Source organism: Mollisia scopiformis, assembly GCF_001500285.1.
Source record: "Mollisia scopiformis unplaced genomic scaffold LY89scaffold_15, whole genome shotgun sequence".
In the NCBI taxonomy this organism is placed as follows: domain Eukaryota; kingdom Fungi; phylum Ascomycota; class Leotiomycetes; order Helotiales; family Mollisiaceae; genus Mollisia; species Mollisia scopiformis.
The window spans coordinates 326,096-349,954 of NW_017263595.1; the positions used below are offsets into that span (position 1 = coordinate 326,096).

General features: G+C 47.2%; 11 protein-coding genes across 11 annotated transcripts; 7 read left to right on the forward strand and 4 right to left on the reverse strand.

Moving 5' to 3' along the window:
• The first annotated feature begins 418 nt into the window (after window positions 1–418).
• On the forward strand, window positions 419–1,093 carry LY89DRAFT_106883 (uncharacterized protein). Its single transcript, XM_018205046.1, has one exon. The coding sequence runs from the start codon at window positions 510–512 to the stop codon at window positions 966–968; it is 459 nt and encodes a 152-aa protein (XP_018069589.1). The 5' UTR covers window positions 419–509; the 3' UTR covers window positions 969–1,093.
• Window positions 1,094–1,287: 194 nt separating this feature from the next.
• On the reverse strand, window positions 1,288–3,540 carry LY89DRAFT_587862 (uncharacterized protein; the record flags this gene model as incomplete). The annotated part of the gene is made up of 2 exons (XM_018209451.1): window positions 1,288–1,756; window positions 2,186–3,540. 2 exons carry the CDS (start codon window positions 3,538–3,540, stop codon window positions 1,288–1,290), a joined length of 1,824 nt encoding a protein of 607 aa, XP_018069590.1.
• A 1,632-nt stretch (window positions 3,541–5,172) lies between these two features.
• On the reverse strand, window positions 5,173–7,679 carry LY89DRAFT_106934 (uncharacterized protein). The gene is made up of 3 exons (XM_018205047.1): window positions 7,562–7,679; window positions 7,157–7,490; window positions 5,173–7,105 (listed from the first exon to the last, which is right to left on the reverse strand). Exons 2-3 carry the CDS (start codon window positions 7,412–7,414, stop codon window positions 5,303–5,305), a joined length of 2,061 nt encoding a protein of 686 aa, XP_018069591.1. The 5' UTR covers window positions 7,415–7,490; window positions 7,562–7,679; the 3' UTR covers window positions 5,173–5,302.
• Window positions 7,680–10,058: 2,379 nt separating this feature from the next.
• On the forward strand, window positions 10,059–11,811 carry LY89DRAFT_648441 (uncharacterized protein). The gene is made up of 2 exons (XM_018212015.1): window positions 10,059–10,236; window positions 10,284–11,811. Exons 1-2 carry the CDS (start codon window positions 10,138–10,140, stop codon window positions 11,580–11,582), a joined length of 1,398 nt encoding a protein of 465 aa, XP_018069592.1. The 5' UTR covers window positions 10,059–10,137; the 3' UTR covers window positions 11,583–11,811.
• Window positions 11,812–12,399: 588 nt separating this feature from the next.
• On the forward strand, window positions 12,400–13,150 carry LY89DRAFT_670738 (uncharacterized protein; the record flags this gene model as incomplete). Its single annotated transcript, XM_018213184.1, has 3 exons — window positions 12,400–12,539; window positions 12,626–12,846; window positions 12,891–13,150. The coding sequence occupies 3 exons, from the start codon at window positions 12,400–12,402 to the stop codon at window positions 13,148–13,150; spliced, it is 621 nt and encodes a 206-aa protein (XP_018069593.1).
• Window positions 13,151–13,555: 405 nt separating this feature from the next.
• On the reverse strand, window positions 13,556–14,420 carry LY89DRAFT_107032 (uncharacterized protein). The gene has a single exon (XM_018205048.1). The coding sequence runs from the start codon at window positions 14,141–14,143 to the stop codon at window positions 13,697–13,699; it is 447 nt and encodes a 148-aa protein (XP_018069594.1). The 5' UTR covers window positions 14,144–14,420; the 3' UTR covers window positions 13,556–13,696.
• A 1,106-nt stretch (window positions 14,421–15,526) lies between these two features.
• LY89DRAFT_750565 (methyl transferase) lies at window positions 15,527–16,534 on the forward strand (the record flags this gene model as incomplete). Its single annotated transcript, XM_018221204.1, has 5 exons — window positions 15,527–15,540; window positions 15,647–15,801; window positions 15,868–15,904; window positions 15,993–16,292; window positions 16,378–16,534. 5 exons carry the CDS (start codon window positions 15,527–15,529, stop codon window positions 16,532–16,534), a joined length of 663 nt encoding a protein of 220 aa, XP_018069595.1.
• Window positions 16,535–16,777: 243 nt separating this feature from the next.
• Window positions 16,778–18,045, reverse strand: LY89DRAFT_735371 (dienelactone hydrolase family protein; the record flags this gene model as incomplete). The annotated part of the gene is made up of 6 exons (XM_018220004.1): window positions 16,778–16,932; window positions 16,997–17,360; window positions 17,413–17,564; window positions 17,797–17,837; window positions 17,888–17,930; window positions 17,982–18,045. The coding sequence occupies 6 exons, from the start codon at window positions 18,043–18,045 to the stop codon at window positions 16,778–16,780; spliced, it is 819 nt and encodes a 272-aa protein (XP_018069596.1).
• A 1,526-nt stretch (window positions 18,046–19,571) lies between these two features.
• LY89DRAFT_750569 (uncharacterized protein) lies at window positions 19,572–21,753 on the forward strand (the record flags this gene model as incomplete). The annotated part of the gene is made up of 5 exons (XM_018221205.1): window positions 19,572–19,659; window positions 19,716–20,486; window positions 20,547–20,680; window positions 20,746–21,122; window positions 21,213–21,753. 5 exons carry the CDS (start codon window positions 19,572–19,574, stop codon window positions 21,700–21,702), a joined length of 1,860 nt encoding a protein of 619 aa, XP_018069597.1. The 3' UTR covers window positions 21,703–21,753.
• A 502-nt stretch (window positions 21,754–22,255) lies between these two features.
• On the forward strand, window positions 22,256–23,242 carry LY89DRAFT_107188 (uncharacterized protein). Its single transcript, XM_018205050.1, has 2 exons — window positions 22,256–22,338; window positions 22,424–23,242. Exon 2 carries the CDS (start codon window positions 22,577–22,579, stop codon window positions 22,994–22,996), a length of 420 nt encoding a protein of 139 aa, XP_018069598.1. The 5' UTR covers window positions 22,256–22,338; window positions 22,424–22,576; the 3' UTR covers window positions 22,997–23,242.
• On the forward strand, window positions 23,208–23,828 carry LY89DRAFT_107224 (uncharacterized protein). Its single transcript, XM_018205051.1, has one exon. The coding sequence runs from the start codon at window positions 23,369–23,371 to the stop codon at window positions 23,687–23,689; it is 321 nt and encodes a 106-aa protein (XP_018069599.1). The 5' UTR covers window positions 23,208–23,368; the 3' UTR covers window positions 23,690–23,828.
• The last annotated feature ends 31 nt before the right edge of the window (window positions 23,829–23,859 follow it).

Genomic DNA, 23,859 nt, shown 5'->3' on the forward strand with positions numbered 1-23,859 from the left:
CAAATCAACTTCGGAGCAAGCCTTGGATCATCTGAGTAAGCCTTTCCCAGGGTAAGTCTTTCTCAGAGTAAGCCATGGGATCAGAGCAAGCCATGCGATCAAAGCAAGCCATGCGATCAAGACTTTTGATATGATCAAGTATCCTATCAGAGCAAGCCTTCGTAACAGAGAGCAGGCCTTGGAGCAAGTGTTCCAAAGTACGACGTGCAACAAAACCCTTTGCAAGGGATCTCAGTAAGTCTTTCCCAGAGCAAGCCTTGCGATCAGGAGAAGCCATCTGACCAGAGTAAGCTTTTTTGGAGCAAGCCATGCAATTATAACAAGCCATCCAATCAGAGAAGCTCTTCAAAGCAAGACCAATTCCTCAGATCAAGCATTCTGAATAAGCCTTTTTCTGAGAGCATGTTTTGGGAATTGTGACGTGCAATAAATCTCCTTGGAAGGGAGCTCAGAGTAAGCCTTCTCCAGAGTAAGCCTTTCCATGGCAAGCTATGTGATGAGAGCAAGCTATGCGATCACAATATGGCTTTTCCAGAGCAAGCCACGAGAGGAAGCCATCCCATCGGATCAACTTGGAGCAAGCCTTCCGTTCAGAGCAAGCCTTGAGATCAGGAGAGCGATCCGATCAGAGTCAGCTGTTTGATCAAACTAAGGCTTTTCCAGAGCAAGCCATCAAAGGAGCCTTCCTTAAAGCAAGCCAGGAGAGGAAGCCATCCCATCTGATCAACTTCAGAGCAAGCCATCAGATGAAGCCTTCCAACAGAGCAACCCATTCAACAGGGACAAGCTATCTGATCAAAGCGAGCCTTCGAATAAGCCTTTTCCGGAGAGCATGTTTTGGTATTTGCGACATGCAACAAAACTTTTCAGTCCAGCCTTTCAAAAGGTTCAAAGCATATGATGGGCTGCGATGTGCAACAAAACTTCTCGAAATTTCCCAGTTCGGTTTTCATAACACCCCAAGATGAAACCGTCAGAGATGCGACGTGCAACAAACGTCGTCCCAATGGGTACTCAAAAATCTCGAGCACAGACCAGATCGATTTGGAGGCGTGAAGGTGAATCTATAGGAGACTTGTGAGTAAGAACTACTGGTATAGACTGCTGTGATGGATGGACTTACCGCTTGTTTGGTTTTTGGATCTTCTTGGAGTGGTTCTGGCTAGCTTCCACCTGGAGCGGCTTTTGTCTCTCATATTTTTCCGGCTCTATTGAGCATCGCGAGTATCGCATTCGAGTACCTTCCACAGGCGAACCTCTGTTTACGAAAGCCCCGGACCAGGACCCTCACACCAACTCAAAAGTCTTCAAATCAACCCCCCTCTCCCTCAGACTCTCAGGTGTCATCCTCGGATCAACATTATACAACCTCTCCTCCGTCCCCTCATGCACAAAGATACTAAACGTCTTATCATACTCATGTTCCGTCTTCATCCACCCCTTCGGCAACTCCCCCAACCTCGGATCCTCAGGCAAAAACTCCGTCGTCTCTTGGTTAAGAAACGCCCACCAATCCTCGCCAAGATTATCGGCATAATACAAGATCGGCTCAACGTGTTCTGGCAACGGACCAAGAAGGCCTTCGCCGTACATGAATCCTTGACAGAGAGCTTCTCCTATGACTTGGTACTTGCCGTCCTGGACGGGGCGGAGTATCATGGCTGAGGGGCAGCCGAGAAGACTAGCGACCACGTCTCCCGGTAAAGTCTTGGCAGGTGCGAGACCGAATCTCCCATCCGTGGTCGTGTAGAGCGATCTTTCGCGGCAGTGGTTGCGGACGTTGTCAAAGGCGAATAGCTCATCGGAGGAGGCTCCGCCGAAGATTGAATCCGGGATTGAGTCGCCAGATACGGATTCTGAGTCGCTGCTGCTGGGTGGTGATATGTATGCTCTATCTTCATCTGAATTTACGTCTTCCCAGTCTTGATCTTCAATTTCGTCGTCTGCGTTTACGCTCGATATACTTGACACTTCCGGATTGGCGTTTGGTTCTTCGTCCGCTAGCTCTTCTCTTGCTGTACTTGTAACTTCTTGGTCGTTATTTGACTGATCGTCTCCTGCGTTTGCTATGGTGCTCGAAACTTCGTCCTTGGTGTCATCTCGTATATTCAACGCGGACAAATCCAAAGTTCCAAGCTCCACATCATCCTCAGCTGTCGGCGTTGGACGTGACGATGAATCAGACGTCTCCTTGCCACGCGTTATGTGCTCTGTCCATCCAAACACGTAGTTGAGCGCATGGCATAGCGTTTTCTCGATATCCTCAAAAGGCAGTTCATTCGTATTGGGAGGAAAGAATCGCTCCAAATACCGATTTCCAACGACAACGACGCAGAGATTTTTGGCAAGCTTGCTGCCTGGGATGAAAGGTCCTGTGATGTCTAGTCGGGAGACCACACGGCACAGTTCTCGTGCCATGGGCCCCATTTCTGCGTCCCCATCGTCCGAGTAGTCGAAATCCTCGGCTGCTTTGACCTCGCCGACAATGACACCCATTGCTGGCAGTATGTGGTTAACATCTGAAGGTATCAGAGACTCTGTGAGGCCGCCTGCCAGACCATAAGGGAGAGGCTTTGTGAGTCTTTTGGTGGACCAATCCGGTATCCAAGATGGAACTCCCTTGAGATGCTCGTGCATTTCGACCATGCATAGAAGATTGAGACAGCGAGTCTTTCGGGTCCAGTGTAGCATGGCATCTTGATAAACCTCATGCACTTCCTTGGTGAAGTCCGTCTGCATTTCAAGCATACCATGGTCTGAACGACTCAAGGAACATAATGCAAAGACTCTATCTCTTGGGTCTGTACACTTGGTGTGTCTGGTCTGGTAAAGAAGCCTATCAAACTGGTTACTATCTTGTCCAAGCATTAACGAGTATGCTGTCCTCAGGTGCTCCATGACCACGACATCTGCGCTGCTTGTCGGTCTGGGCTTTGCGAACAAACCGAAGACGGCTTTGCGCAAGCCTGACCAAGAAATTCGGCGGAATCCACACATCACAACAGGATTGTGGGTAGCAAGGTGGACTTCTTGCCAGACCCATAATCTCTGGAACCAGTTCCGGCCGAGGAGATTCGAGAGTGCTCGAAACTCGCGCCTTTTGAATGGTAGCGTATATCTTGCGTCGCCCCAGTGCGTCTCTTCCGTCGTCGGCTCCATGACTTGCAGTGAGAAATTGACTTTGATACGACCAGCTATCTCTTCGATGCAAGCTATTGCTATATCGCTGTCATAAGATTCTGGACCAAGCCAAACGACCACACTGTCGGCTTTGGAGTAGATGTCTGCCATTCGCCCCACCTGTTTACTCCTCTCCACGAGATCTTTCTGGTTGACACAGATGGCGTCGATCCAGAATGCTTGCGGTTTGTGGGTATAGCGAAGATAAGGTAGAGCTTCGGCCAAATTCCCAGTCACGGCGAGAGTGACTTCTTCTCCTTCGCCTATGAAGACATCAATAGGATCTTCTTCCGAGCCCCAGAAGTACGACAATGCTTCAAATTTCCCGACATCTTCGTCGTCTGGATTGAATGAGACCATTTCCATTGTCAGATGAATTGGGTCACCGAATTTGCCGGGAAGTAGTTGAAGGAGTCGAATCTCATTAAGGTCTTCGTTTAATGGAGTATACTGATAGCTGGTTGTGGTAGCCTTGCGAGCCTCGGTCGCCTCCAAGTGTGTCTGGTATGACCCCGGACTTGACGGCGAATCGCCATGGCCCGGCTCGTGCGTACAAACGACTGGGACGGATATCGACATTGTGGTAACGAGTTGTGCTTTTTTGGATTACACAAGGCTTCATGTCTTATTTCGTCTTGAGCGTGAGGAGGGGGCGCAAGCGCCGAATCCGCCTGGCCCCCACGCCATTGATAAGCAGAGCCTTGTGAGCTTCATGGAAGTGCTGTAGAAGTGGGGTGTCAGGTTGAAAGAGGGTTTGAGAAATACTGAGGAAGACAAGATCAACAAGCATTGCAGAGGCGCTCAAGGAGAGCAGGTGCAATAAAGAAAGTTTAGATGCAACTTGAAGTCATACGCCTATCATAGGCTCACGTGATTCGAAGTCTGGCAAACGAAAGTAGCTTCACCCAGTAGATATCAAGTCTGTGAAGATCCTATTGAAAGAATTTCGGGTTGTTGTGGCTACGACTTGTAGATTTAACTTGTAGAAGTCCCAGCCTCTCCAGCCCTGTAAGCATTCACACCCACAATCTGAGACCGTAGCACAAAGACTATCCAGGCTATCCCTGAACAACGGCTTCATTCGGCCCACAATCAAATTGGTACATAAATTCTAATAAGCGTTTTTCTTGTCGGCCACAGAGCCTAGGAGACATCGATTCTCTGAAACATGAGCCCAGTAGAAAACATGCGCCATTGTTGCGATGCTCTCACGGGGTGGGAATGTGGGCGAAGAGCCTCGCAATACCCGAGAGGATGTAGACGAAGTTAGATCACAGATGATTACAAGAAGCCACTGATGAGTCTTCGGTCGAACCATTTTGCAATTTTCTAACTTTGGGAGGAGGATTTAGAATTTCGCATGGAGTTTTTTTGCTCTTTTTTCCTTTTTTACTTTTGTGTTCAGAGGGGCAAGCGAGTGTCATTTCGCTTACGGCTCGCGTGGCCTTGTCATCTGGTAAGATGTTCTCTTCCGTTTTGGTGTTGACAGTGGAGGGATCATCAACAGAGGCCGGAAAAGGATTTCACGGCTTTAGACCTCTTTCTATGAAATCATTTTCCGTCAATATGCTCTCTATCCGGTTTGTGATATAAATAGTAAACAGGCATCACCTCTGGATTTCAAGTGTACCAGACGACACGGAATTTACTAGTGTGCTCTCCAAACATACTTTCGAAGATGCTACGAGGCAACGAATTCAACAGGTCTCTGAAGATCTTTGTAGTATTACTATTGTAGTAGTATTAAAACAATCCCACGATTCCGCCCCCTGGGCTCCAACCGTACGCCTGAATAAGCAATCATAGATCGATCGTAACATACATTCATATCTCATAACATCATTTGTACCCTGATTGCTCATCAACAATAATGCCTTCCCTAACCAGAATGAGAAAGAAAAGAAGAAAGAGTAGAAACGCCAAAAAGCAGACGTTTCAATTCATCTAAGATGAACTGGAAACGCGAGAGGTATGTACTTAACACAGAGTCGTAAATTTGAATAAGAAAATTTAAACCTTACTACCATACCCTATGCATGAAAGAATAAGAAAAGGGGATACATGATTTTTCAAAGATCATTTCGAGAATGATCAGAGAGAGGAGTGTACAAAGTGTGTTAATTCAAGACCAGCTAGGGATCTGATCATCAGAGTATTGAGGAAAGACAGAAGGGTTATTATTGAAGAACACATTCTGGAAAGAATCGTGAGAGAAAGAAGGAAAGAGGTTCTGGGTAGGCCCAGTGTACATGGTTTGATCCATGCACTGGGTCTGCCCAGCACCAGACAGGTCGAGAGACATTTGCATGCCGTACATGTCGTTGTTGCTGACTGTGTTCGGGTAGAGGTTGAGGATTGGTGAGTTGTCGGCGATGAAGGGGGTGTCGAAACCGATGCTACTGCCCATAGTTGAGATGGTTTGTTGGGAGTAGAACTGATCGTCTTCGAGTGTTTCGTCGTCGGATGCATCGGCAGCCTCTTGTTGAGCATCGCTGAGAGGGAATTCGGATGCTTGTTCCTCCACTTCCTTCATCCAGCACTTGAGCTCAGACATTGGTGGCCAGTCTCCACCTCCCTTTCCCCCGCGCTTCTCGGCGTCGTCACCCTTGCTGTTCTTTGCCCGACCCTTAGCCTTAGGCTTGAAGTGGGCGCGTCGAAGATGCGCAGCAGCGTTATAGTATGCGCCGTATTTCTTCTTCTGTTGAGCACATGCTTTGCACCTCGCGAGAGCCAATACTGGCTTGGGATGGCTTTGACCATCTGTTGGCTCAATGCAAACCCACTTCTTAACCATCGACTTGTGTTCTCGATCTTGATGTCTTCGAAGCTCGTGCTCGCCGCGAAAGCCTTCTTGATGACTATCACATAGCTTACAGAATACTCGATCGTGCTTTGGTCGTTGATAAGTAGGCTTCGAGATAGCAACTTTGTCTTGTGACCCGTCTTTTGACTCAAGTCGTGTCATCGATTGTGATGAATTCTCGCGAGACATTGTAGAATCTTCGCTGCCACCTTTGGGCTTGAGCGGTCGTGCAGCTGCCAGATTGATCTGGTCCTGCAGACGCTTGACATTTCGAGACGACGACGATAATGACGAAGAAGTACTTTCATTCGACTGGGATTTCTCCATCTTCTCACCATAAGAGGGAGAAGATGTCATTTGCAAAGAATGTGAAAATTGTGACTCGTGACTTGCACCACCAGCACCAACAAGAAGCTGAGACTGCTCCTCATTTGAGGAACGACGACTATGATGAGAGGATGGAAAATGAGCAACTTGATCATACATAGGTTGATCGTCATGAACATCAGAGGAATAAGACGCGTTCGAATTGAACTTCATCATCTGAATACTTTCGAGCAGAGGCTCGGGCACAGTGCACAGACTAGTTTGTCGACTCATACTGCTTGTAAGTGTTGTCGCTGTCGTGAGTGAGTCGGAAGTTGGCGTTGAAGGGATTGGTAGATGGTAGGGGCTGGGAGCACTTTGCGAAGGGTCTCGCATCGATGCCATCGAGGTTGATTGAAGCTGTGACATCGATGTTGATGATATTTGTCGTGCTGAAGTGATCGAGACAGTCGGTGGTAGTGTCAGAGTACCTGACGTTCGATAAAGGAAATCACCTGGATCTTCTCCGAGATGATCTAACTCAGGAACCAGATCCAGTTCAGGTTTCCGAGATTGTTGTGTTGGCTGATGCGAGAATGTATATGAGGTTAAAGGTGGATCTTGAGCCCATGCCATCATGGCAGGATGCTCTCGGCGACGAGACTCGGTGTTGAGGGTCGGTGGCATTGCTCCATGTTGAGTGAAGGGAACGTTGCCTGTCTGTTGTGACGATGTACCTCTGGAATTCGTACGTGTCATTGAAGTGGCCGACCGTTGGGAAAGCGTTCTTCGTTGTTGTACTGATTCGATGCGGTCCTATCTCAGATTAGATGAATTCCGAGGACAAGGCCAAATAGAATGTCCTACAGAAGATGAATGTCTCGACATGGAGGGAACTCCAGTGCTCGACATGCTTCGAGGGACATGACTTCGGCGTTGCTGTTGCTGTTTGTGTATAGGTGATCGGTGATATGATATCGAAGGTGTACTTGAGGGCATAAGAGAAGCTATCTCGGCTTGAAGTTGTGCTTGTGCGGCATCGAACTCTGCTTGCTTGGCTAACAGAGCCTGTAGTCGACTGTCGTTGATAGAAGCAGAAGTGTCTATTCTAAGATTCGACGACATCTTGTGCTGTTGTAATGCTGATGGTTACAGGAAGGAGTACTTTCGACGTTGCGAGTAGCTGTAACGGCTTTGCAGCCTTGCAATGTCAGCGAAGGTTTACTTGGTGCCATGCCGTCAGATGGATAGGCATTAAGATCTACAACTTACTGTTGAGCGAACGACGTTATTGCACGAACAATGACAATGAAGCAGTTCGTCGTGGTGTTTGAGATTGAGAGGGCGATGAGCGGTGATGCTGGCGGTACATGAAAGTAAGGCGAAGGATGAGATGGATGGATGGAGGAGAGACAAACTATGTATTCCTCACAACGCGGCAGACCACCATATGGGGCTCTGCGAGGGATGGGTGCCAATCCCAGGATGATGGCTTGATAAGTTGCCGGGGATATTGAGTCGTGGTTGGAGGGGATGACGAGAGTGGAAGTCGCACTGTTGCTTCTGGATGATGGATGATGGGTGATGCAGGACGATGCTTGCTTGGTGGTGTTGGCGGGATGCATGAGCATTACTTTTCTGTGTTGCTGTGTGCAATGTCCTCGCTTTCCTTGCGAGACCCGGGCCTTTCGACGCCTTCTTAGTGGCCGCGGCGAGCAGCGCAATGCCCTTTCGCAAGCGTTCAGTGGATGATTTTGTGACGGAACTGGCCCAAAGGCAATTCTAATGGTCGATGACAGCACATCTGCACCTTCATCAAGCCTATCAAGGCCATCGTGGCATGCGGGCATATTGGACGCAAGGCAACGGTCCAGCGAGCAATTGTTTCCCAATCCTCACACCGATCGGGCGCGGGCTGCATGCGTGCTGCTGGCACCAGAGACACCATTGGTGTACCGGCTCACGACAACAGCAAGTCAGCGAATGCCCTGTCCTTGCAGTGGACTACAGTGCACTAGATTAAAGTGAAGCGACGAATCATGGCTGCATTTGGTTCCTGGTCTGCCCTGCGGTTCGCTCCGACTGGGACCAGCGCAAGATTGCCTCACTTCTGTCCGCCTCACTCAAACAACGCATCTTATTCGACCATCGTCGAGGTTGAAGGATTCGGATTCGTCACCAAGGTTCCACCGAGAAACACCACGTTGGTGAGGATGGTTCGCAAATGCTCTCCATGTTCGCCCAGCCGGACCATGTCGACCGCACACTTCCCCTCAGTGGCCCATCTCACCGTATTCTTTCCAACGGCTTTTCGGTGCAACCAGTCACGGCTTGAAGTCCTACACCGACACCAAGACATCTCGCGCTGCCAGCCGAGATGCCTTTCCATTTGCAAACGGGGCGTATCTGAAGCTGCATATCATCTGTAGATTGGATTTGAGGCATTTCCAGTAAGACGGCATCGTACCTTTCTCGACTTGAAAGAAGGTGTCACACGGTTGAACTTGAAGAGTCCAGATCTCCTTGGCTTCAATGCCGAGATGCCCAAAACTGTGCTGGCGCTCTCATTGCCTGATTTGCATTCTCGACATGCTCGAGCCTCGTTGACAATATGTTTCACAGCACGTGTGGAACCTTCTCCTCAAGAACAAGGATTGTACCTGTAAGGGAGAATCCGCAAGATCAGTCATTATTGTCTGAAGTTCAGATTGATCCGGTATATATATATCACATGAGAGCTTTGATGACATTTGGCGAATCGTTCATTGTCTGAGTCTGTATGTTGAGCCTAGTCGCATTGCAGATTCAAACTCAGCCTCCTGCAGTCCTGTAGAGTTGGCGATTTTGTCAGCCTTTCCAGTACGCTCTGAACCTCAAAGACAAGGAATTGCAGTTCCATCTATTGTTTCATACATTTGTGAGTGGCAGTCAGTCTATGATGGATTCCGATTCTCAATAATTAAATGTCCTTAATCTCTCGGACTTCCTGCACTTCACTTTCTGCCTTTCTTCGTGTCAGGCTGCCCAACATCACATGATCCAGATATGCCACGTCTTCGCGCATCCGCACATCGCAAGAGACTGACTTAGTGTATGCATCTATTCTGGCAGTTTGGAGGGTGCTTCTTGAGTCCTTCTTTTCATCAACATGATTCTCATTGATGCCCAATTTCAATACACAACGTGGGAGGATGTTTGACTAATCTTCAAAGGTGATTGCGAAGGTCGGAGAGCTTGCAGAGTACTGCCAGCACTTGTCTGCAGATAGAGCTCGGATATGAATCACTGATGATGAGGGCATCCAGCACCAATGGGCTAGACTTCTAGGCTCGAGGGCAGGCTGGGTAGAAAATCTTGCTATGTAACATGATGCCATGGCCTTCGCATGGATTTGGACTTGGGATCGCTGTTTTGATGGCAAGTACACCGAGACTTAAATTTAAAGTTCAATCTCATGACGGCCAGTCTTGATAATGCTAGAAAATGGGGAAGTACGAAAATAGCAGGAAAGGGGTCTCGTAGAGAACTGTCTCTCGTTTTTCGAAGCACCTCGAGAAGATGTGAAAGTGTACATTAGACCAAAACACATGGTAGCTCTTGGTCGTGACTAAAGGCAATTTTCGCCAGTCTGAGATTGAGTGAAGCTCAGAGAAGGAACGATACAATGATGGAATTTCTTCAAATTTATCGCTATCACGTGCCGCGGATAAACTAAACACCGAATCCGAATCGTAAGCTTTTGACCAATCGCAGACAACTAAGATGACAACTTTTACAAGAATACCTATCCTAAAACCAACAATACCTCGAATGCAGGATTAACAGCTTCATAATTGCCATAAGGCAAGATGCGTCAATACGTTACAGCCTTCCTGGCTTCAGCTCCTATAGCTTTGGCAAGTCAAACCGTGTTCAGCGTGCACGATGACTTGCTAGCATTCCCCCAGGTACGACCCCCCAAGCTTCACTTTGCGGTCCAGCTAAGAAGGACAAGTATGAAGTAATCTTCTCCGACTCCTTCGTATCCAATGCAGAAGCCAGCCTCATAGTTGAGCAAGCCTCTTCCGCGATTCACGATCCTCCGCAGAGCTCTACAACGGATGGCATCCAATCTCGCCGTGGAGCTCACAGCTCTTCTGCTGCCGATGTACCCTTTGATCCCTCCCACGAAACTTACGAATACATGTACTTGAACGGAGAACAACACCTATGCACTATACCCATAGTTGATACCCCGCCAAAGAACGAGACGTCCGCCGCCGAAGCTCGAGCTGCAGAACAAAAGGAGTTAGCACGCGCCACTGACAAGGGCTGGGAATTGCTTCAAGATCTCGAGGGCAATTGCTTATATTTTGTCTCTGGATGGTGGTCGTATTCGTTCTGCTACAACAATGAGATTACCCAATTCCACCAGCTTCCTCCACAGCCTGGCAAGCCCCTACTTCCGCCGCAACGAGATCCTACCACCAAACAATTTGTGCTGGGAAAAGCACACGGCAAAGAGAGCACAGAGGACGAATGGGGCAACCAAATAGATGTCCACAGAGGCAAGCAATCGGATGAACCGCCGAAGACGGAGCTACAGGTCAAAGGCGATAGTCGATATCTGGTACAGAAGATGGATGGTGGGACAACATGCGATCTTACCGGCAAGCCGAGAAGAGTCGAGGTACAATTCCACTGTAATCCTCACGTCACAGATCGCATTGGTTATATCAAAGAAGTCACAACATGTTCGTATTTGATGGTAGTATACACTCCTCGACTCTGCAGCGATGTTGCTTTCATGCCACCAAAAGAGACCAAAGCGAATCCAATCGTTTGTCGCATAGTGGTTCCAGAGGATGAGCTTACCTATAGACGAGAACTAATGCTCATCGACGCCAGACTGGAGGCCGATACGCAAAAAGAGAAACCTGTTAACGTTGGTGGGCTGATTGTGGGGGCCGGGAAGTGGATGAATAAGGAGGGGCAGCGGATGCCAATTCCCAAAGATTTCGGGAAGGAGAATCAAGGCAAGGTCACAGAGATTATTGCTAAGGCGAAGAGTAAGGCTGAAGGCGGCAACGTCGAGATGCTGAGTGAAACAGAGATGAAGAAAATTGATCTGGATCCTGAGATGGTGGAGCAGCTGAAGCATGAGGTTCAGAAAATGGCCAAGGAGAAGGGATGGAGAATTGAGGTGGTGGATGCTCCAGGACAGATCAGAGAGATACTAGGCATTGTGGACGAAGATGATGAAGCAGAAGACGACGAAGGAAGTGAGGAGATCTTCTACAAAGACGAGCTGTAGAGGTTCGTCTTAATTGGAGAATGTACACCATGATACCTGATTCAATTCCGTACTGCGGAGTTCAATGGCGTTTGGATTATAGGGTTCAATTCGAAGTCTTCTGGAATCGACGGGCCTCGCGTCGAGCTTTCCATTACCTACCGCTTGCCGTTCCTTTGACAAGCGACAGCGACTGCATGCACCAAGTTCTCAGAGGCAATCGACCTCTCGTACCAATAATATCTCACTGCTTTTAAATAACAATAAAGAAGCATAAGCAAGTGCCTTTTATCCCATTACCCCTCTTTACTTTGTTGCATATCGCACTTTTGAGCAGATGCCGTTTTGCCACTTTGTAGCCGTTTACCAGCTTTTCAGCTTGTTGTAAGACGCCTCGAGATCCGGGCAAGGATCAAGTACATCCTTTTTACAGCCTCGCGCTTCTTTCGCGAGATAGCAGGATCGGACAGTCTCATGATAGCATTGTACTGCATCTGCTTTGTTTGTGTGAAGGGCCACATGTATGGTCAATTAAACGAGTGCTTGTGATAGGGGACAGAAGAGAATTGCACTTTTGACTTTGTTCTCACTCGCTCGGTCGGAGGTTTGCAGCCATTCCGATGTTCGAATAAGAACTCCCGCCCTACTCGTGTTGGGGCTGCACAATTACCAAACCTCTTCTTGCCAATTTCCACAACACATATTTCCTGTGATTCTCCGAGTCGTCTACGATACTATCACCATATTGCTTCTGATTAATCAACACCCTTTTAATACTTATTAAGTATAACGCATTCTTGTAGCCTCAGCAGAAACGCCCTCCGAACTGATTTTGACCATGAAGCCTTCTACGCTATCAAAGAACAACCAGAAATGGGACTTGCGTAAAGAAGAGATCTATCAATTCTACGTTGAAGAGAAGCATACACTTCCAATCACAATGCATACATTCGAGCAGAAATATGGTCTCAAGGCAAGGTCAGTGCCGGCCTCTTCACGCTCTGGTTACTCATTTCACTCATTACCATGCCAAAAACAACTGTACTAACTTATACTGACTTTAGCATGCGGAAGTGGAAGCTAAAGCTCGATGAATGGAAGTTCAATAAGAATATTCGAACAGACGAAATGCTTTTCGTCCTCGCGAAGGGAGAAAAGCGAGCAAAGCACGATGGAAAAGACACCGTCTTCTTTCATGGAGGATCACGAATTAAGAGGCAGAAGATCGAAAAGTTCAAGAGAAAGAGTGTGGCGAATCAACAGACTGATGGGACTGTCGATTCCAGTAAGTAACATGATACTATCAGTCCGACTTCGCTTACAATTTAGAAACTCCGGAAGCAATAAGGTACCATACTCCAAGCCCGAACGAGGATTTAACCGCCGACGAGCTTCCACTTCCTCAGCACCAACCGAGTGTACTCGATAAAGATGAGCATCCAAACTTGTGTCATCTTCCAACCACTGAAGATGTGGCATTTCGTCAACAAGAAATATTAGTAATGGACAAGCGCTACGAGTTTAACACAATTCATGAGCTATCGGCAGCTGTACCAGGAGCCCTCTTAACTTTCATTCACTTCCATTAAAGATAAAGAAAATGATTGCCAGCCTTGTCAGCTTAGAAGATGTCTTTGCTATGGGTAGGACGTGTACGCAACTCAGCCGCCTGCTGACCAACGAGGAATATTGTGAATCAGTCCTCCAGGCATGTTGTCCGTCAACGCTCAACCACTTGTCGATTAGCTAATTGCTCAGCAGAAGACCGCACCTTACTCTCAAGAGGCGATTAATGCAATGGACACTAAGTAAAACGTACGTGCATTTCGTATAATAGCCAAGCGCCGGCTTGCCTCGAACGTCGTAGCGCCGTTCCTTTGCGCCCTCATTGTATTGTAAGATCTGTTCACTGGGCAGCCGTAAGAAGGAGGAATGGAAAGCTACATAATTGTTCGAATATCTGCGGTATGCTATTTACTCAAATACAATATGTGCTCGTGGTACAATGCTAAAATACAGAAGATCTCCTCTGCACAATGCAAACCTTCATCTACAAGCATTACAAGGCATCACATACTCCGCTACACTCCATTCATTCCAATTCTCTCCACCCACGGCACCTCGTGTCCCTTGCCCTATGAAGCAATATCCCCATAAAAGTACGCCGGAATCGAAAAGTTCTCCAACGCAGGCTCCCCACTCGCCGCCGCCGTCGCATTTCCACTCATAATGCCCACAGGTCCGCCCGCAGCAGCAGGTCCTTCCCTAATGACGGACAAAATCAAGCCTGTCGTCTCAGGGACTAGGTTGGACGTCACCTTCGGATCAGCACATGCCACGAACTTGTCCTGGAGGTCGGTTCCGGTGCATTGAGTTGTGAATGCGGAGCCGACGTCGACGGTCGCGGGCCCGCTGATGGTGAAAGAGTAGGTGCAACCGGCCGGGGAGCATCCGAGATTGAAGTTGGTTACTTCCCAGGTTGTGGGTGCGCCCGGGGTGACTGTTGTCTGGGGCGCGGGAGCGGCGGCGATGGTGGAGAGGAGGGCTGAGAGGAAAACTGCGGTAGTGGTTGGGAATTGCATTTTGAGTGTCTTTTTTGTAGATTTTGAAGAAAGTCTCTTTGGTTCGATTGAGATTATTGAGATTTGAGGATGGGATTGTTTTGTGATGATAACAATGATGGAGGACTATTCTTCAGCGGGAAATACCCCCCTAGTTATACTTTCTTTAGTAGCCCATTTACTTACACTTTTTGTCATTCCATTCTTACTGAAGGATACTTGCTACTAGGTGTCATCCTGAGTAACTACTCAGTACGAGGCTCTCTACGTCACTGAGCTTCGAGAATAGAAACGAATTGTACGTCTCATGTAAGATCTCGTGTTCAAGTTTGGTCACACTCGCGGTTATTCCAATTTGTCGACTTCGCGTCTTGGCATCTCATCTACCTCGTACCAATGAGAGAAACTGAGAGCTTGCTACCGTAAGGCTGATCGTATTACAAGGGTTTGGGTGCCGATCTCTACGTAAATGCCGGTTGTCTCGGTTAATTTGGTTGGCAGGAGAGGCGCTTAGAGATCATTCGTTCCAAAAGGAGGGATTTGTCAACGTGCGCTTCCAAGACAGAGAAACACGGCCACTTATATTAGTTGGATCGCATTTTATTGGGTTTAAGATATTGTGGCGCTCAGAGGTTGCGAACTTCGACAAAGCTCATTTAAGCCATTATCAACTGCTTACATATGGTAATGTTTTTTGTTAAAAAAAGTATTTGACGACGTGGATCTCTGAGAACGCAGTAAACACGAAGACAATTCTTAGCTAGAATAACGAGAAGTTCCTCAGAGCAACATTGAGGATTTTGGGGATTTCTTTCCAAGAGTGCCCTTTCGAACTTTTCGTCGAATCACCAGACTTGGGGCGAAAATAGAGTTTTGAATGCTTGTTCTTGTATATGAGTTGCACTTTCCTCTAAGCGCTATGTTGAAGAGGCGTGTGACGTGGTGTTTGAAGTGTTGTTCTCTCTGTTTGTGGTGCCTGTCCCTTAGATATGAATCAAGCTGTAAACAGATGGTAGCGAAAGCCACAAGGGCAGTCAAACATGACTGCTTGTCAAGTGAAAACACAAATGCTAAGCGACCAGTATCAATCTTTTCCCGTGGCTAAATGGAGGATTCCGCATATCCTGATTCTATTTTGGCCAAGGATAGTGGACTCTATGCGATCAAGTTGTTGTGAGACTGACAGTGCACTTTGGCATCATCGCACCTCTCTTGTTCACTATCCCAAATCTTCCATCTATGAATGGTGAACATAATCGGGCCAAGAAATCATACCACACTATTCTATGTATCGTTGAATCGTCAAATTAAATTATCTTAGATTCTTAAGGTAAGATTCCACCATATTTGCCGTGCTAATTACAGCCCAATTCCCATTTGCAACCTTTCTTTATGCAACTCATGATGGCGCAAAATATGTAAGTCTACACCATATCCCTCTACGCTTCCAACTTCTGTTGTCCCATACCTTCCCTCGCCTATGTATAATTAAAGCATTTGCTCATGAGTGACGGACAAACTTAGCTACGACAACCTTGAGTTCCATCAGCACTTTATGCACCTCCCATCACAAACCCACGGTTTGGCTGGAGCGCCTGAATGGCTTCTCTTCCGCTCACTTATCCCATCTGTCATCAATGCCTCTATCCTCGACCTCGGATGTGGAGCTGGCTGGGCAAGTAGATGAGCTGCTGTGAATGGTGCTTCATCCGTACTTGGTATCGATATCTCGAACAAGATGCTAGAGCAAACCAAAGAGTTTCCACGAAGTGCGGTGGTAGTGTAAGTGTTTCGACCTCGTTTCCGCGCCGCTGTTTGATTTCCTGAAAAGAGAACCATTGAGGAGAGTTTGATGGCTTACTTCTTTCAGGTACAAACAAGCGGACCTCGAAACCGTTGGGCTCGAGAAAGAGAAGTTCAACATCGTGCTCAGCTCGTTGGTATTCCACTACATTGTCGATCTTCCAAGATTGCTGAAGGAGATCTTTGAGAGCCTGAAGCCTGGTGGTTCGCTAATCTTCAGCGTCGAACACCTCTTGTACACGCAGGCCACCAACCCAGCTTGGAGTAAAGATGCCACTGCGCTTCCAGGAGACAACTACTTCGAAGAAGGACAGCAGACCACAGATTGGCTAGCTGATGGAGTTCTGAAAGTACACAGGACATTTGGGTAAGCTGGATTTGAATCTTTTTGTCAAAGCCACCCACCGTGTCCAACATCAAGAATCTCTACGTACTACTAATTCATTGCAAAGAACATATGCGAATGCTATGATGGATGCCGGCTTTGTCTTTGGGGGCGTGAAGGAATGGGGAATGGAGGGAAAGGAGATGAAAGATGCTGAGCAGTTGGCAGATCGGAGGGGACGACCGAGATTTTTGATTTCGAAAGGGATGAAACCTGATTCTTGAGCTACAGTGTGCCCTCGCGGTTGACACAAAAACCACTGCAAATTTGGGGTTCTTCGATGATTCTAAAATTCATGGCTTTTCGAACCACGAGCCGACGTATATAGCATGGTATCGTGACTACACTGTTAAGCGATCAAGAAAGAGCTGCAAATATCGATTGTCAAAGCGTATGCATTTGGTTATTAAAATTGAGAGTTGCGCTGCTCGTTCAGAATTTGGTCCATAGAAGCACTTACGACCCACTCAACAAATATCTTCAATTTGTTGCGTCGTCCTATCGTGAGGTCCAAGATCTAACTTCAGTGTTCTGCCAAAGAGCTCAAGAAGAATCTCAAAGCAGATCTTCGAAATGGCAGGGTCGTAGCGACCTTTCGAAAGCTCGTCCCGGATAAACGCATCTGGATCAGTTAATGATATATCCCATGTCTCAGTACCATGCGAACAAAGACCGAATTGACTCACGTTGTGCCCAAGCAGGTTCATACCAACTGAATACAAGTCCTTTGTCCCTTAATGTCTTCCTTATCAAGTCTCTCCCCTCGGGTGGAACATGGTTATCCAAGGTGCCGTGGATCATAGCCAGTTCAGCTTTGATCTCTCCACAACGAGCCAGACTATCGTCTTTCTTACCCTGACCAAGAGTCGCACTGTGAAGATCTGTGGCGAAATATGTTACGGCAGCAGAAACTCGAGGATCAAGTGCGCAGCGGAAGGCAAGGTGACCGCCAAGACACATGCCAGTGGCGCCGATTCGGCCATTGCAGGTCTTCAGAGCCAGCAGAGCATCGATCGAGAGTGTGGAGTCTTCGTCATAGCTTGCTAAAGTCTAGAAAGTTTAGGAATGCTCGTGATTTCATCTCCAAACCGAAGTGGCGTACCTTGGTGATTTTCCACTCGTTGCCAGCATCTGTACCTGGACCGTCGTATGCAAGAGGTTCTGGGCCTGTGAACTCATGATATGATGAAGGTGCCGCGACAATATATCCTTGCCCTGCAATTTGTCGAGCAAATCTAGCAACAGGTCCCGTCACTAGAGGACTCGGTGTTAGCAGAATTCGGAGCAAACCTCACCCACGTGATGAAACATGTGATTTTTGAATAAAGCAAGACAAAGACACATTGGAATCGCTATATCAACGAGAGTATGATGCTCGAGAATGTTTGCAGACCGTGGCACAAGCCAAGAAAGATCTCTGGAGAAAATGCATGTTGCATGACGAGACCAAAGTGCCGGAACTGCATGCTCAATGACTTTAACTTACCTTGATAGATCTCGCTGAACAGAACAACACCCGGGAAACGACTAAATAGTGTTTAGCTCTCCCCAACATGTTGCGTGAGTGAGATACACACGCATTAGGATAGTTTGGAATTGCAGGGTGGAAGAGGAAAATCCCTATCAAGATTGATTAGCTCCTGATCGCCACGACCGTGAGGCTTGCTGAACTCATAGAACCGTGCTTTCCATCTGCTTTCGTCGCAATATCCTGATGGGTCTCCTTGATCAGCATTCTGACAGCTTATTTCAATATCTTGCTGTTCAGGTGATACACGATGATACTGATGATGGGTTAGGTTGGAGGGGTAGCTGACTAAGAGAAGCTAGACCAAACCAGGATGACCACTCTCTTGCCTCAACTAGAAATCTATTCTGTTTTCGTATCGTGCCTTCAATGCTTCTCTGCGCAAGTTCCTGGGGACGTAGCGGCATTATCCCATCTAATTAGTAAGCTCGAGTTCTATACCAGTCATAATACGAGCCCCAATGCATCCTTGCAACTTTATATTGCTCTCCCTGCGCGATGTCTTCACGACTTCATCATGCTCACCTCTACTGGCTCATTATCCTTGCTGCAAACTAGCCGTGCCGCATTATCCACACTATTGTATTCTGTGCCTTATTTAAGCGCCAAAATAGTGTAAAATAGAGCTTTTCACCGCGTTGCTTTGCATATCAGCCGTATTGTTGTCCAATACAAAACAAGATTTTGCAACAAACTGCGACCCTTTAAGTGGTAGACCATTCCAAGTAATCAGCACTAGGCTGAAGAGTCTTTCTAACATCCATCTAATCACGAAATTATATACTCCTCTTCATGAGACCATGAAAGCGGTGTCTGGGTATCCCGGCCTGGAGATTGCTTCGATACGCTAATGAGTCTGGCTAAACATGAAGCATGGTTAAAATGAAAAACGAATAAACTACTAACGTCTTTCCTTGTTGCATAGCTTCGTAGGCCATATCTGCTGGAGATTTCCCCGCTCCCAGGACAACCACATGTTGAACTTTTGGGGCTGAAAGGATATTCGATAAAGTAAGGTTTTGCGAATAAATAATTTTCCTTTTAAACTTTCTTTACTTAATGAAAAAAGGGATATAAGGAATAAATTCTTGCTATTAGTAAGTACTCGTACAGGGCGCGGATTTCAGTCAATCGTTGTGCCCCACTCTCGTTGTGCCCCACTCTCCCCCTCCCCCCATCCCTACGTAAAATGTAGATTCGTAGCACTCACATCGAGCAGACATGACCTCGGCCCTTCTCATTGTTCCTCGAGACGCTACTGACCGAATGCACAGCATTTTCGGTACAGCAAAACCAGGAATTCAGTATGCGAGAGCACACTCCATACCGAATCGCTTGAGCATCGTTTTAAAGCTACAATAGGAAGGCCATGTATGACATGGATGAATACTTCGTTTCAAGAACCCGAGTAGAAGGTCTCGCCGTACAGCCTGCATTTTGCCATGGATCAGGATGACTGCGCAGCGCAGATACGCATATACTACCTCCCGTGCTCTAAGCGGTTAATTGTAGATCTTTGGGAATACATATAGTTTAGGAGTTTGTAATTGGCTCGGTCACAAGGCGTTGCTTCTCGTCGCTAGAGATCTTGAGATCATCATTCGTGGATGAAACTCAGTGGCCTCACACGCGAACGTTCAAGAAGCGCTTGGATGTTGCTGAATATTGATGATATAGACCTCAGGTAGCCTTCATACCTCTCAAGTAATTCAATCGAGCAGCGCTGTCGCATAATGTCGAAAATTAGAAGTTCGACAGGGTGCTGGACATGTCGTTTGAGAAGGAAGAAATGCGATGAGCTGAAACCAGCTTGCTATCGATGTACAGTGTCTTGGAAGGCATCACGATGGTGCGAATTCTAGACTGACAAAATGCAGGCTCCAAATTAGGACTTGATTGCGAAGGCTACTCCGAAAGGCCAGCGTGGATGGACAGAGGAGAACAAGAGAAACTCAAAGCAGAACATACCAAAAGACAGGTCCAAAGAAGCTTAAGCTTCGGGAGCAAGAGACGCGCAACAGACCAATCTTTGGATGAAGTAGTCACTTCGGAATCCGTGCCTACTAGCTCATCACCAAAGTCTTTTCGACCAAACGAAGATGGCACTAATCTCCCTTGTCCTGATGACACCACAAACGTTTCTGATGATGGGTCAGAACTCCCCTTTCGAAATCATGATTTTGACTTGGAAAAATCTTTTCGCTGTCCAGAAACTACATTGAAGTTGCACTTGGAACCTTTACAGGTCGATTTCGGACCTAGGTACAATATTCCAAAGTCGGCATCTCACGAAGTGGATGACGACACTTGGAAGAGAGCAATACTCGAACAGGAGAGATCGGGAATAATTACAACTGGGTCTCTAGATTCGTATAACCTGCCTTGGACGAACGAGCACCAAGACTCATCATCCTGGTCCCAGTATCCAACCCACAGCGAAGTGTCCGCAGAATGCTGCCATAGCAGGTCTTCGACCAGACCTTCAACGGCAGAAGAAGCAGATTTGCTTCTGTACTATTTCACTGTGGTGTGCGAGAAGCAATTTCATTTGGAATCAAACTCAAAGGGATGGCTTTACTTAGCTACCACCAGAACAAATATAGCGTATTGGGCAACATTGAGCGTTGCCAGCCACCACCAAGGATCGGGTATGTCTTCCAAACTCGTGTGACTTCGAAGATTGAAGAACGGAGGCTAATTGAGGACAGACTCAACGTCTTACAACAATCTGGCTCTTCTCGAACTTCGAGAAAATATGTCGCTGCTTGACTTCAAGCCAATTAGACGATTCGATATGTTCTTGGAATGCTGCTTCGCGATTGTGCAACTCATGTTTCTAGAGGTCAGTTTGCCTTTGAGCCCGATGGCGATGACATTCTCGATGCTGACGAGCTGCACGGTATCTAGAAGCTCAGAGGGAATCTAGAAGCTTGCAAGATGCACAGGTCGGCAGCTAACACCCTGTTCGCAGATTTCCAGACGACTAAAGATGACCTTTTGGAGTTGACCATGATTGCTTCTGGTACTGGCAGCATAAATTCAGCAATACTCCAATTGGTCATTGTAAATCTCCGCTGGTTTGATGTTCTTCTTGGATGCTCGGTTCGCACCCTGCCATCAATGTCAGTACCACTTCTGGACATATTAGAGAGAAATTCGAAGAACATAGTGAACAGAGTCCGCTGCCAAAGCCAGGTAGCAGCAATCCTCGCACAGGTGCTAGAACTTGATCACTGGAAAACGATCACATTGACAGCCGGGCGGTTGAGTGTGGTTGAATTGGTGTAAGTATTTGAATCTTCCCATCGTTCTGTACATTCCTCAGAGGTAGCGATTCTCTCAAACTTCGAAAGGCTGACTTGTCGATGAACCAGGAATCGAGCTGCGACAATCGAGAAACAGATACTGGCAGACAGCGATGTCGATTACACCGTAGTTGAAATACCAGCATCAACAAATTTGGAGTATAAGGGTGGAATGAACTCTCAAATTCTCAAGATATTTCGAAGCACAGCAATCGTCTACCTTCAGGTCATTGTTGCGGGCGCGCATCGAGACGTTCCTGAAATCAGCAGATGGGTTTCTAATACCGTGGGTCTCTTTCGAGGCTTGCCGAAAGCCGAAACATTCCCAGATCTTGCATGGCCATTTTGCGTGATAGGATGTCTCGCGACTGGTGAGGACAGAGTATTCATGGCAGAGCTGGCAGATGATGCCATGCTGAAAACAAGTTGTGCGATGAGTGTAAAATGGTCAAGTGTCATTATAAAGGAATGTTGGAGGCTTTTAGATGAAGGGGTACTTATAGATCCTGACTGGACGTCAGCTATGAAGAGCCTAGGATGTGAATTGATGCTTTTGTGACGATACCTTGATAGCTTGACGACATTCATTTCGGACATGTCAGTCCTTCTCTTGATGTTTTAAGCAGACAACACTACCTTTTTGCCAATGATTAGCAGTACGGCTAACGTTGCGATTGCATGATGATGTCTCTGTATTGATTGAAGAGGAACTTGGTCTCTTTTTTGGAGGTCAAATCATGCAGTGAAGGCCCCACAAAATGTGCGCTTTTTGTCCAATGATGTGGAGCATCCTCGTAGACGCCGAATCCCCGACTTCAACCTCAACCTGATTAACTGCATACTCACACCATATCTGCTCAATACATCACAACGATCTTGCTGCTGTTTGTCGAAATTTGGATGAAGACCTTGCCTTGACGCACTCGAATACTATTGCCCAACGATCGACATGCGCGTCTCTCAAGTTGAGTGACAAGTTATTGTTTTCAGCTGACGACCACTCTATCTCACCCGTCATTGTTTTTGTCTGTTTGCCTTTACTTTGCCTTTTGTGTTTGTAATATGATTTTGGACACTACTGCAAGAGTTGTTAAAAAAGTTGGGCATTCACGTCGATTCAATGTTGAAGTATCTGGAAAATTCTATCTTGGACTGTATTCTAGAAGTTGACTGAACTGCACCATAACAAGAATAGGTAATCCATTTTTATATAAGTTCCTCCCTCTTCCTAATCCAGGCCATTTGATCTCGCATCCAACACCCTACTCACTCGCATTCAGGAAAGAATGTTCCAGGTCAACCTTACTGTCATCCGTGTAAGCCTCGGCTTATCTATCACAACACGTCAGCAGCTGGCCAAATAATTTCCAACCTAGTCACTCACTTGGCATGATGCATGCAGCAATTACTCCAAGTCGACAGTGGTAGAGAACATGGGTCCCGGGATACTATCACTATCGCGTTTTGCATCGAGGGAGGTAGAGAACATAGGTCCTGGGATGGACTCTCCATCGCGCTTGGCATCAAGCGAAGTGGTGAACATGGGACCTGGGATGCTATCACCATCGCGCTTTGCGTCGAGGGAGGTGGTGAACATAGGTCCTGGAATGCTATCACCATCGCGCTTGGCATCTAGGGATGTAGTAAACATTGGGCCTGGGATGGAGTCGCCATCTCGCTTGGAATCAAGAGATGTGGAGAACATAGGTCCTGGAATGGAATCACCATCACGCTTTGCCATGTCATTTGAGGTGGAGAACATAGGCCCTGGAATGGAGTCACCATCACGCTTTAGGACGGGAGCCGCAACACCAGTGCCAGCAAGGAGAGCCGCCGACAAGATGGCAAATTGAGTGAAATGCATTTTCGATGATTGCTGGGAGCCCGAATTTGACTTTGCGAAGAGGTAAAATGAGATGCTGATGAATGAGGTCGAAATGGATGAGGAATAGGCCAACAGTCGGGAGTACATCTCTTGTTATATACGTTGTTCTTTTGCTTACAATTCGAGTCAAGATGGTCCTTCTTTCAGGCTTCCAATATTTTCTCAGTACGGACTCGGGAGCTTGGTTGAGGCAATCTCGGCGTCACCATGAACTTGCCATCGCGACACGCTCTGATATCCGGTATGCCTTCTTCCTTACCAGACAATTTCAAGCGGTAATCTTGAGTGCGAAATCTGCGCGCAGACAAAGTTCTCCTTGACCAATCACGAGCTAGTTAAAATGCTCTGGCAGCAAATCGTGCCGTTGATCTGCATTTCCTTCTTCTGTGTCTTGGGCCTAGTCATCCCGTTGGCTTCCTATTCTCTCGCAGATTACCTGTGTCGAAAGTACACAGAAGCGGGGCACGCTTCTTCCACCCTTGCTGGATTAACCCCGCGTATGTATCAGCCGCAAGGATGTTGGACTCAAATTAGAAATCCTGAAGGGGGGAAGTCTGACTACCGCGCGGGAGGCACAATTGCTGGACGAAGTATTGATGGCGCATCGCGACCCAGTGGAGCCGCGGTTGTTGCAATGATATCAAATCGGGACAGTCAATAACGCAGCTAAAAAATTACGTGGATCACTTACCCTCTTTCCGCCTGCTATGGTCGATCTCACGTCCGTTCGCCTCGCGCTTCCCGAAGAAGATAGATGCAAATTGCTCAAGGTCGATTTGATGATTCCGTAAGCTGAGAAGCAGTTTCGTGGTTGTGCACGTTGAACTTTCG

Excerpts from the sequence above, each read along its gene's own strand:
- LY89DRAFT_106883 (XM_018205046.1), top strand. The coding sequence starts at position 510 with ATGCGATCACAATATGGCTTTTCCAGAGCAAGCCACGAGAGGAAGCCA.
- LY89DRAFT_106934 (XM_018205047.1), bottom strand. The coding sequence starts at position 7,414 with ATGTCGTCGAATCTTAGAATAGACACTTCTGCTTCTATCAACGACAGT. Across the intron at positions 7,106-7,156 it reads TGTCGAGACATTCATCTTCT|GACCGCATCGAATCAGTACA; the intron begins GTAGGACATTCT and ends AATCTGAGATAG.
- LY89DRAFT_648441 (XM_018212015.1), top strand. The coding sequence starts at position 10,138 with ATGCGTCAATACGTTACAGCCTTCCTGGCTTCAGCTCCTATAGCTTTG. Across the intron at positions 10,237-10,283 it reads ACTTGCTAGCATTCCCCCAG|TATGAAGTAATCTTCTCCGA; the intron begins GTACGACCCCCC and ends AAGAAGGACAAG.
- LY89DRAFT_107032 (XM_018205048.1), bottom strand. The coding sequence starts at position 14,143 with ATGCAATTCCCAACCACTACCGCAGTTTTCCTCTCAGCCCTCCTCTCC.
- LY89DRAFT_107188 (XM_018205050.1), top strand. The coding sequence starts at position 22,577 with ATGGGTCCCGGGATACTATCACTATCGCGTTTTGCATCGAGGGAGGTA.
- LY89DRAFT_107224 (XM_018205051.1), top strand. The coding sequence starts at position 23,369 with ATGCTCTGGCAGCAAATCGTGCCGTTGATCTGCATTTCCTTCTTCTGT.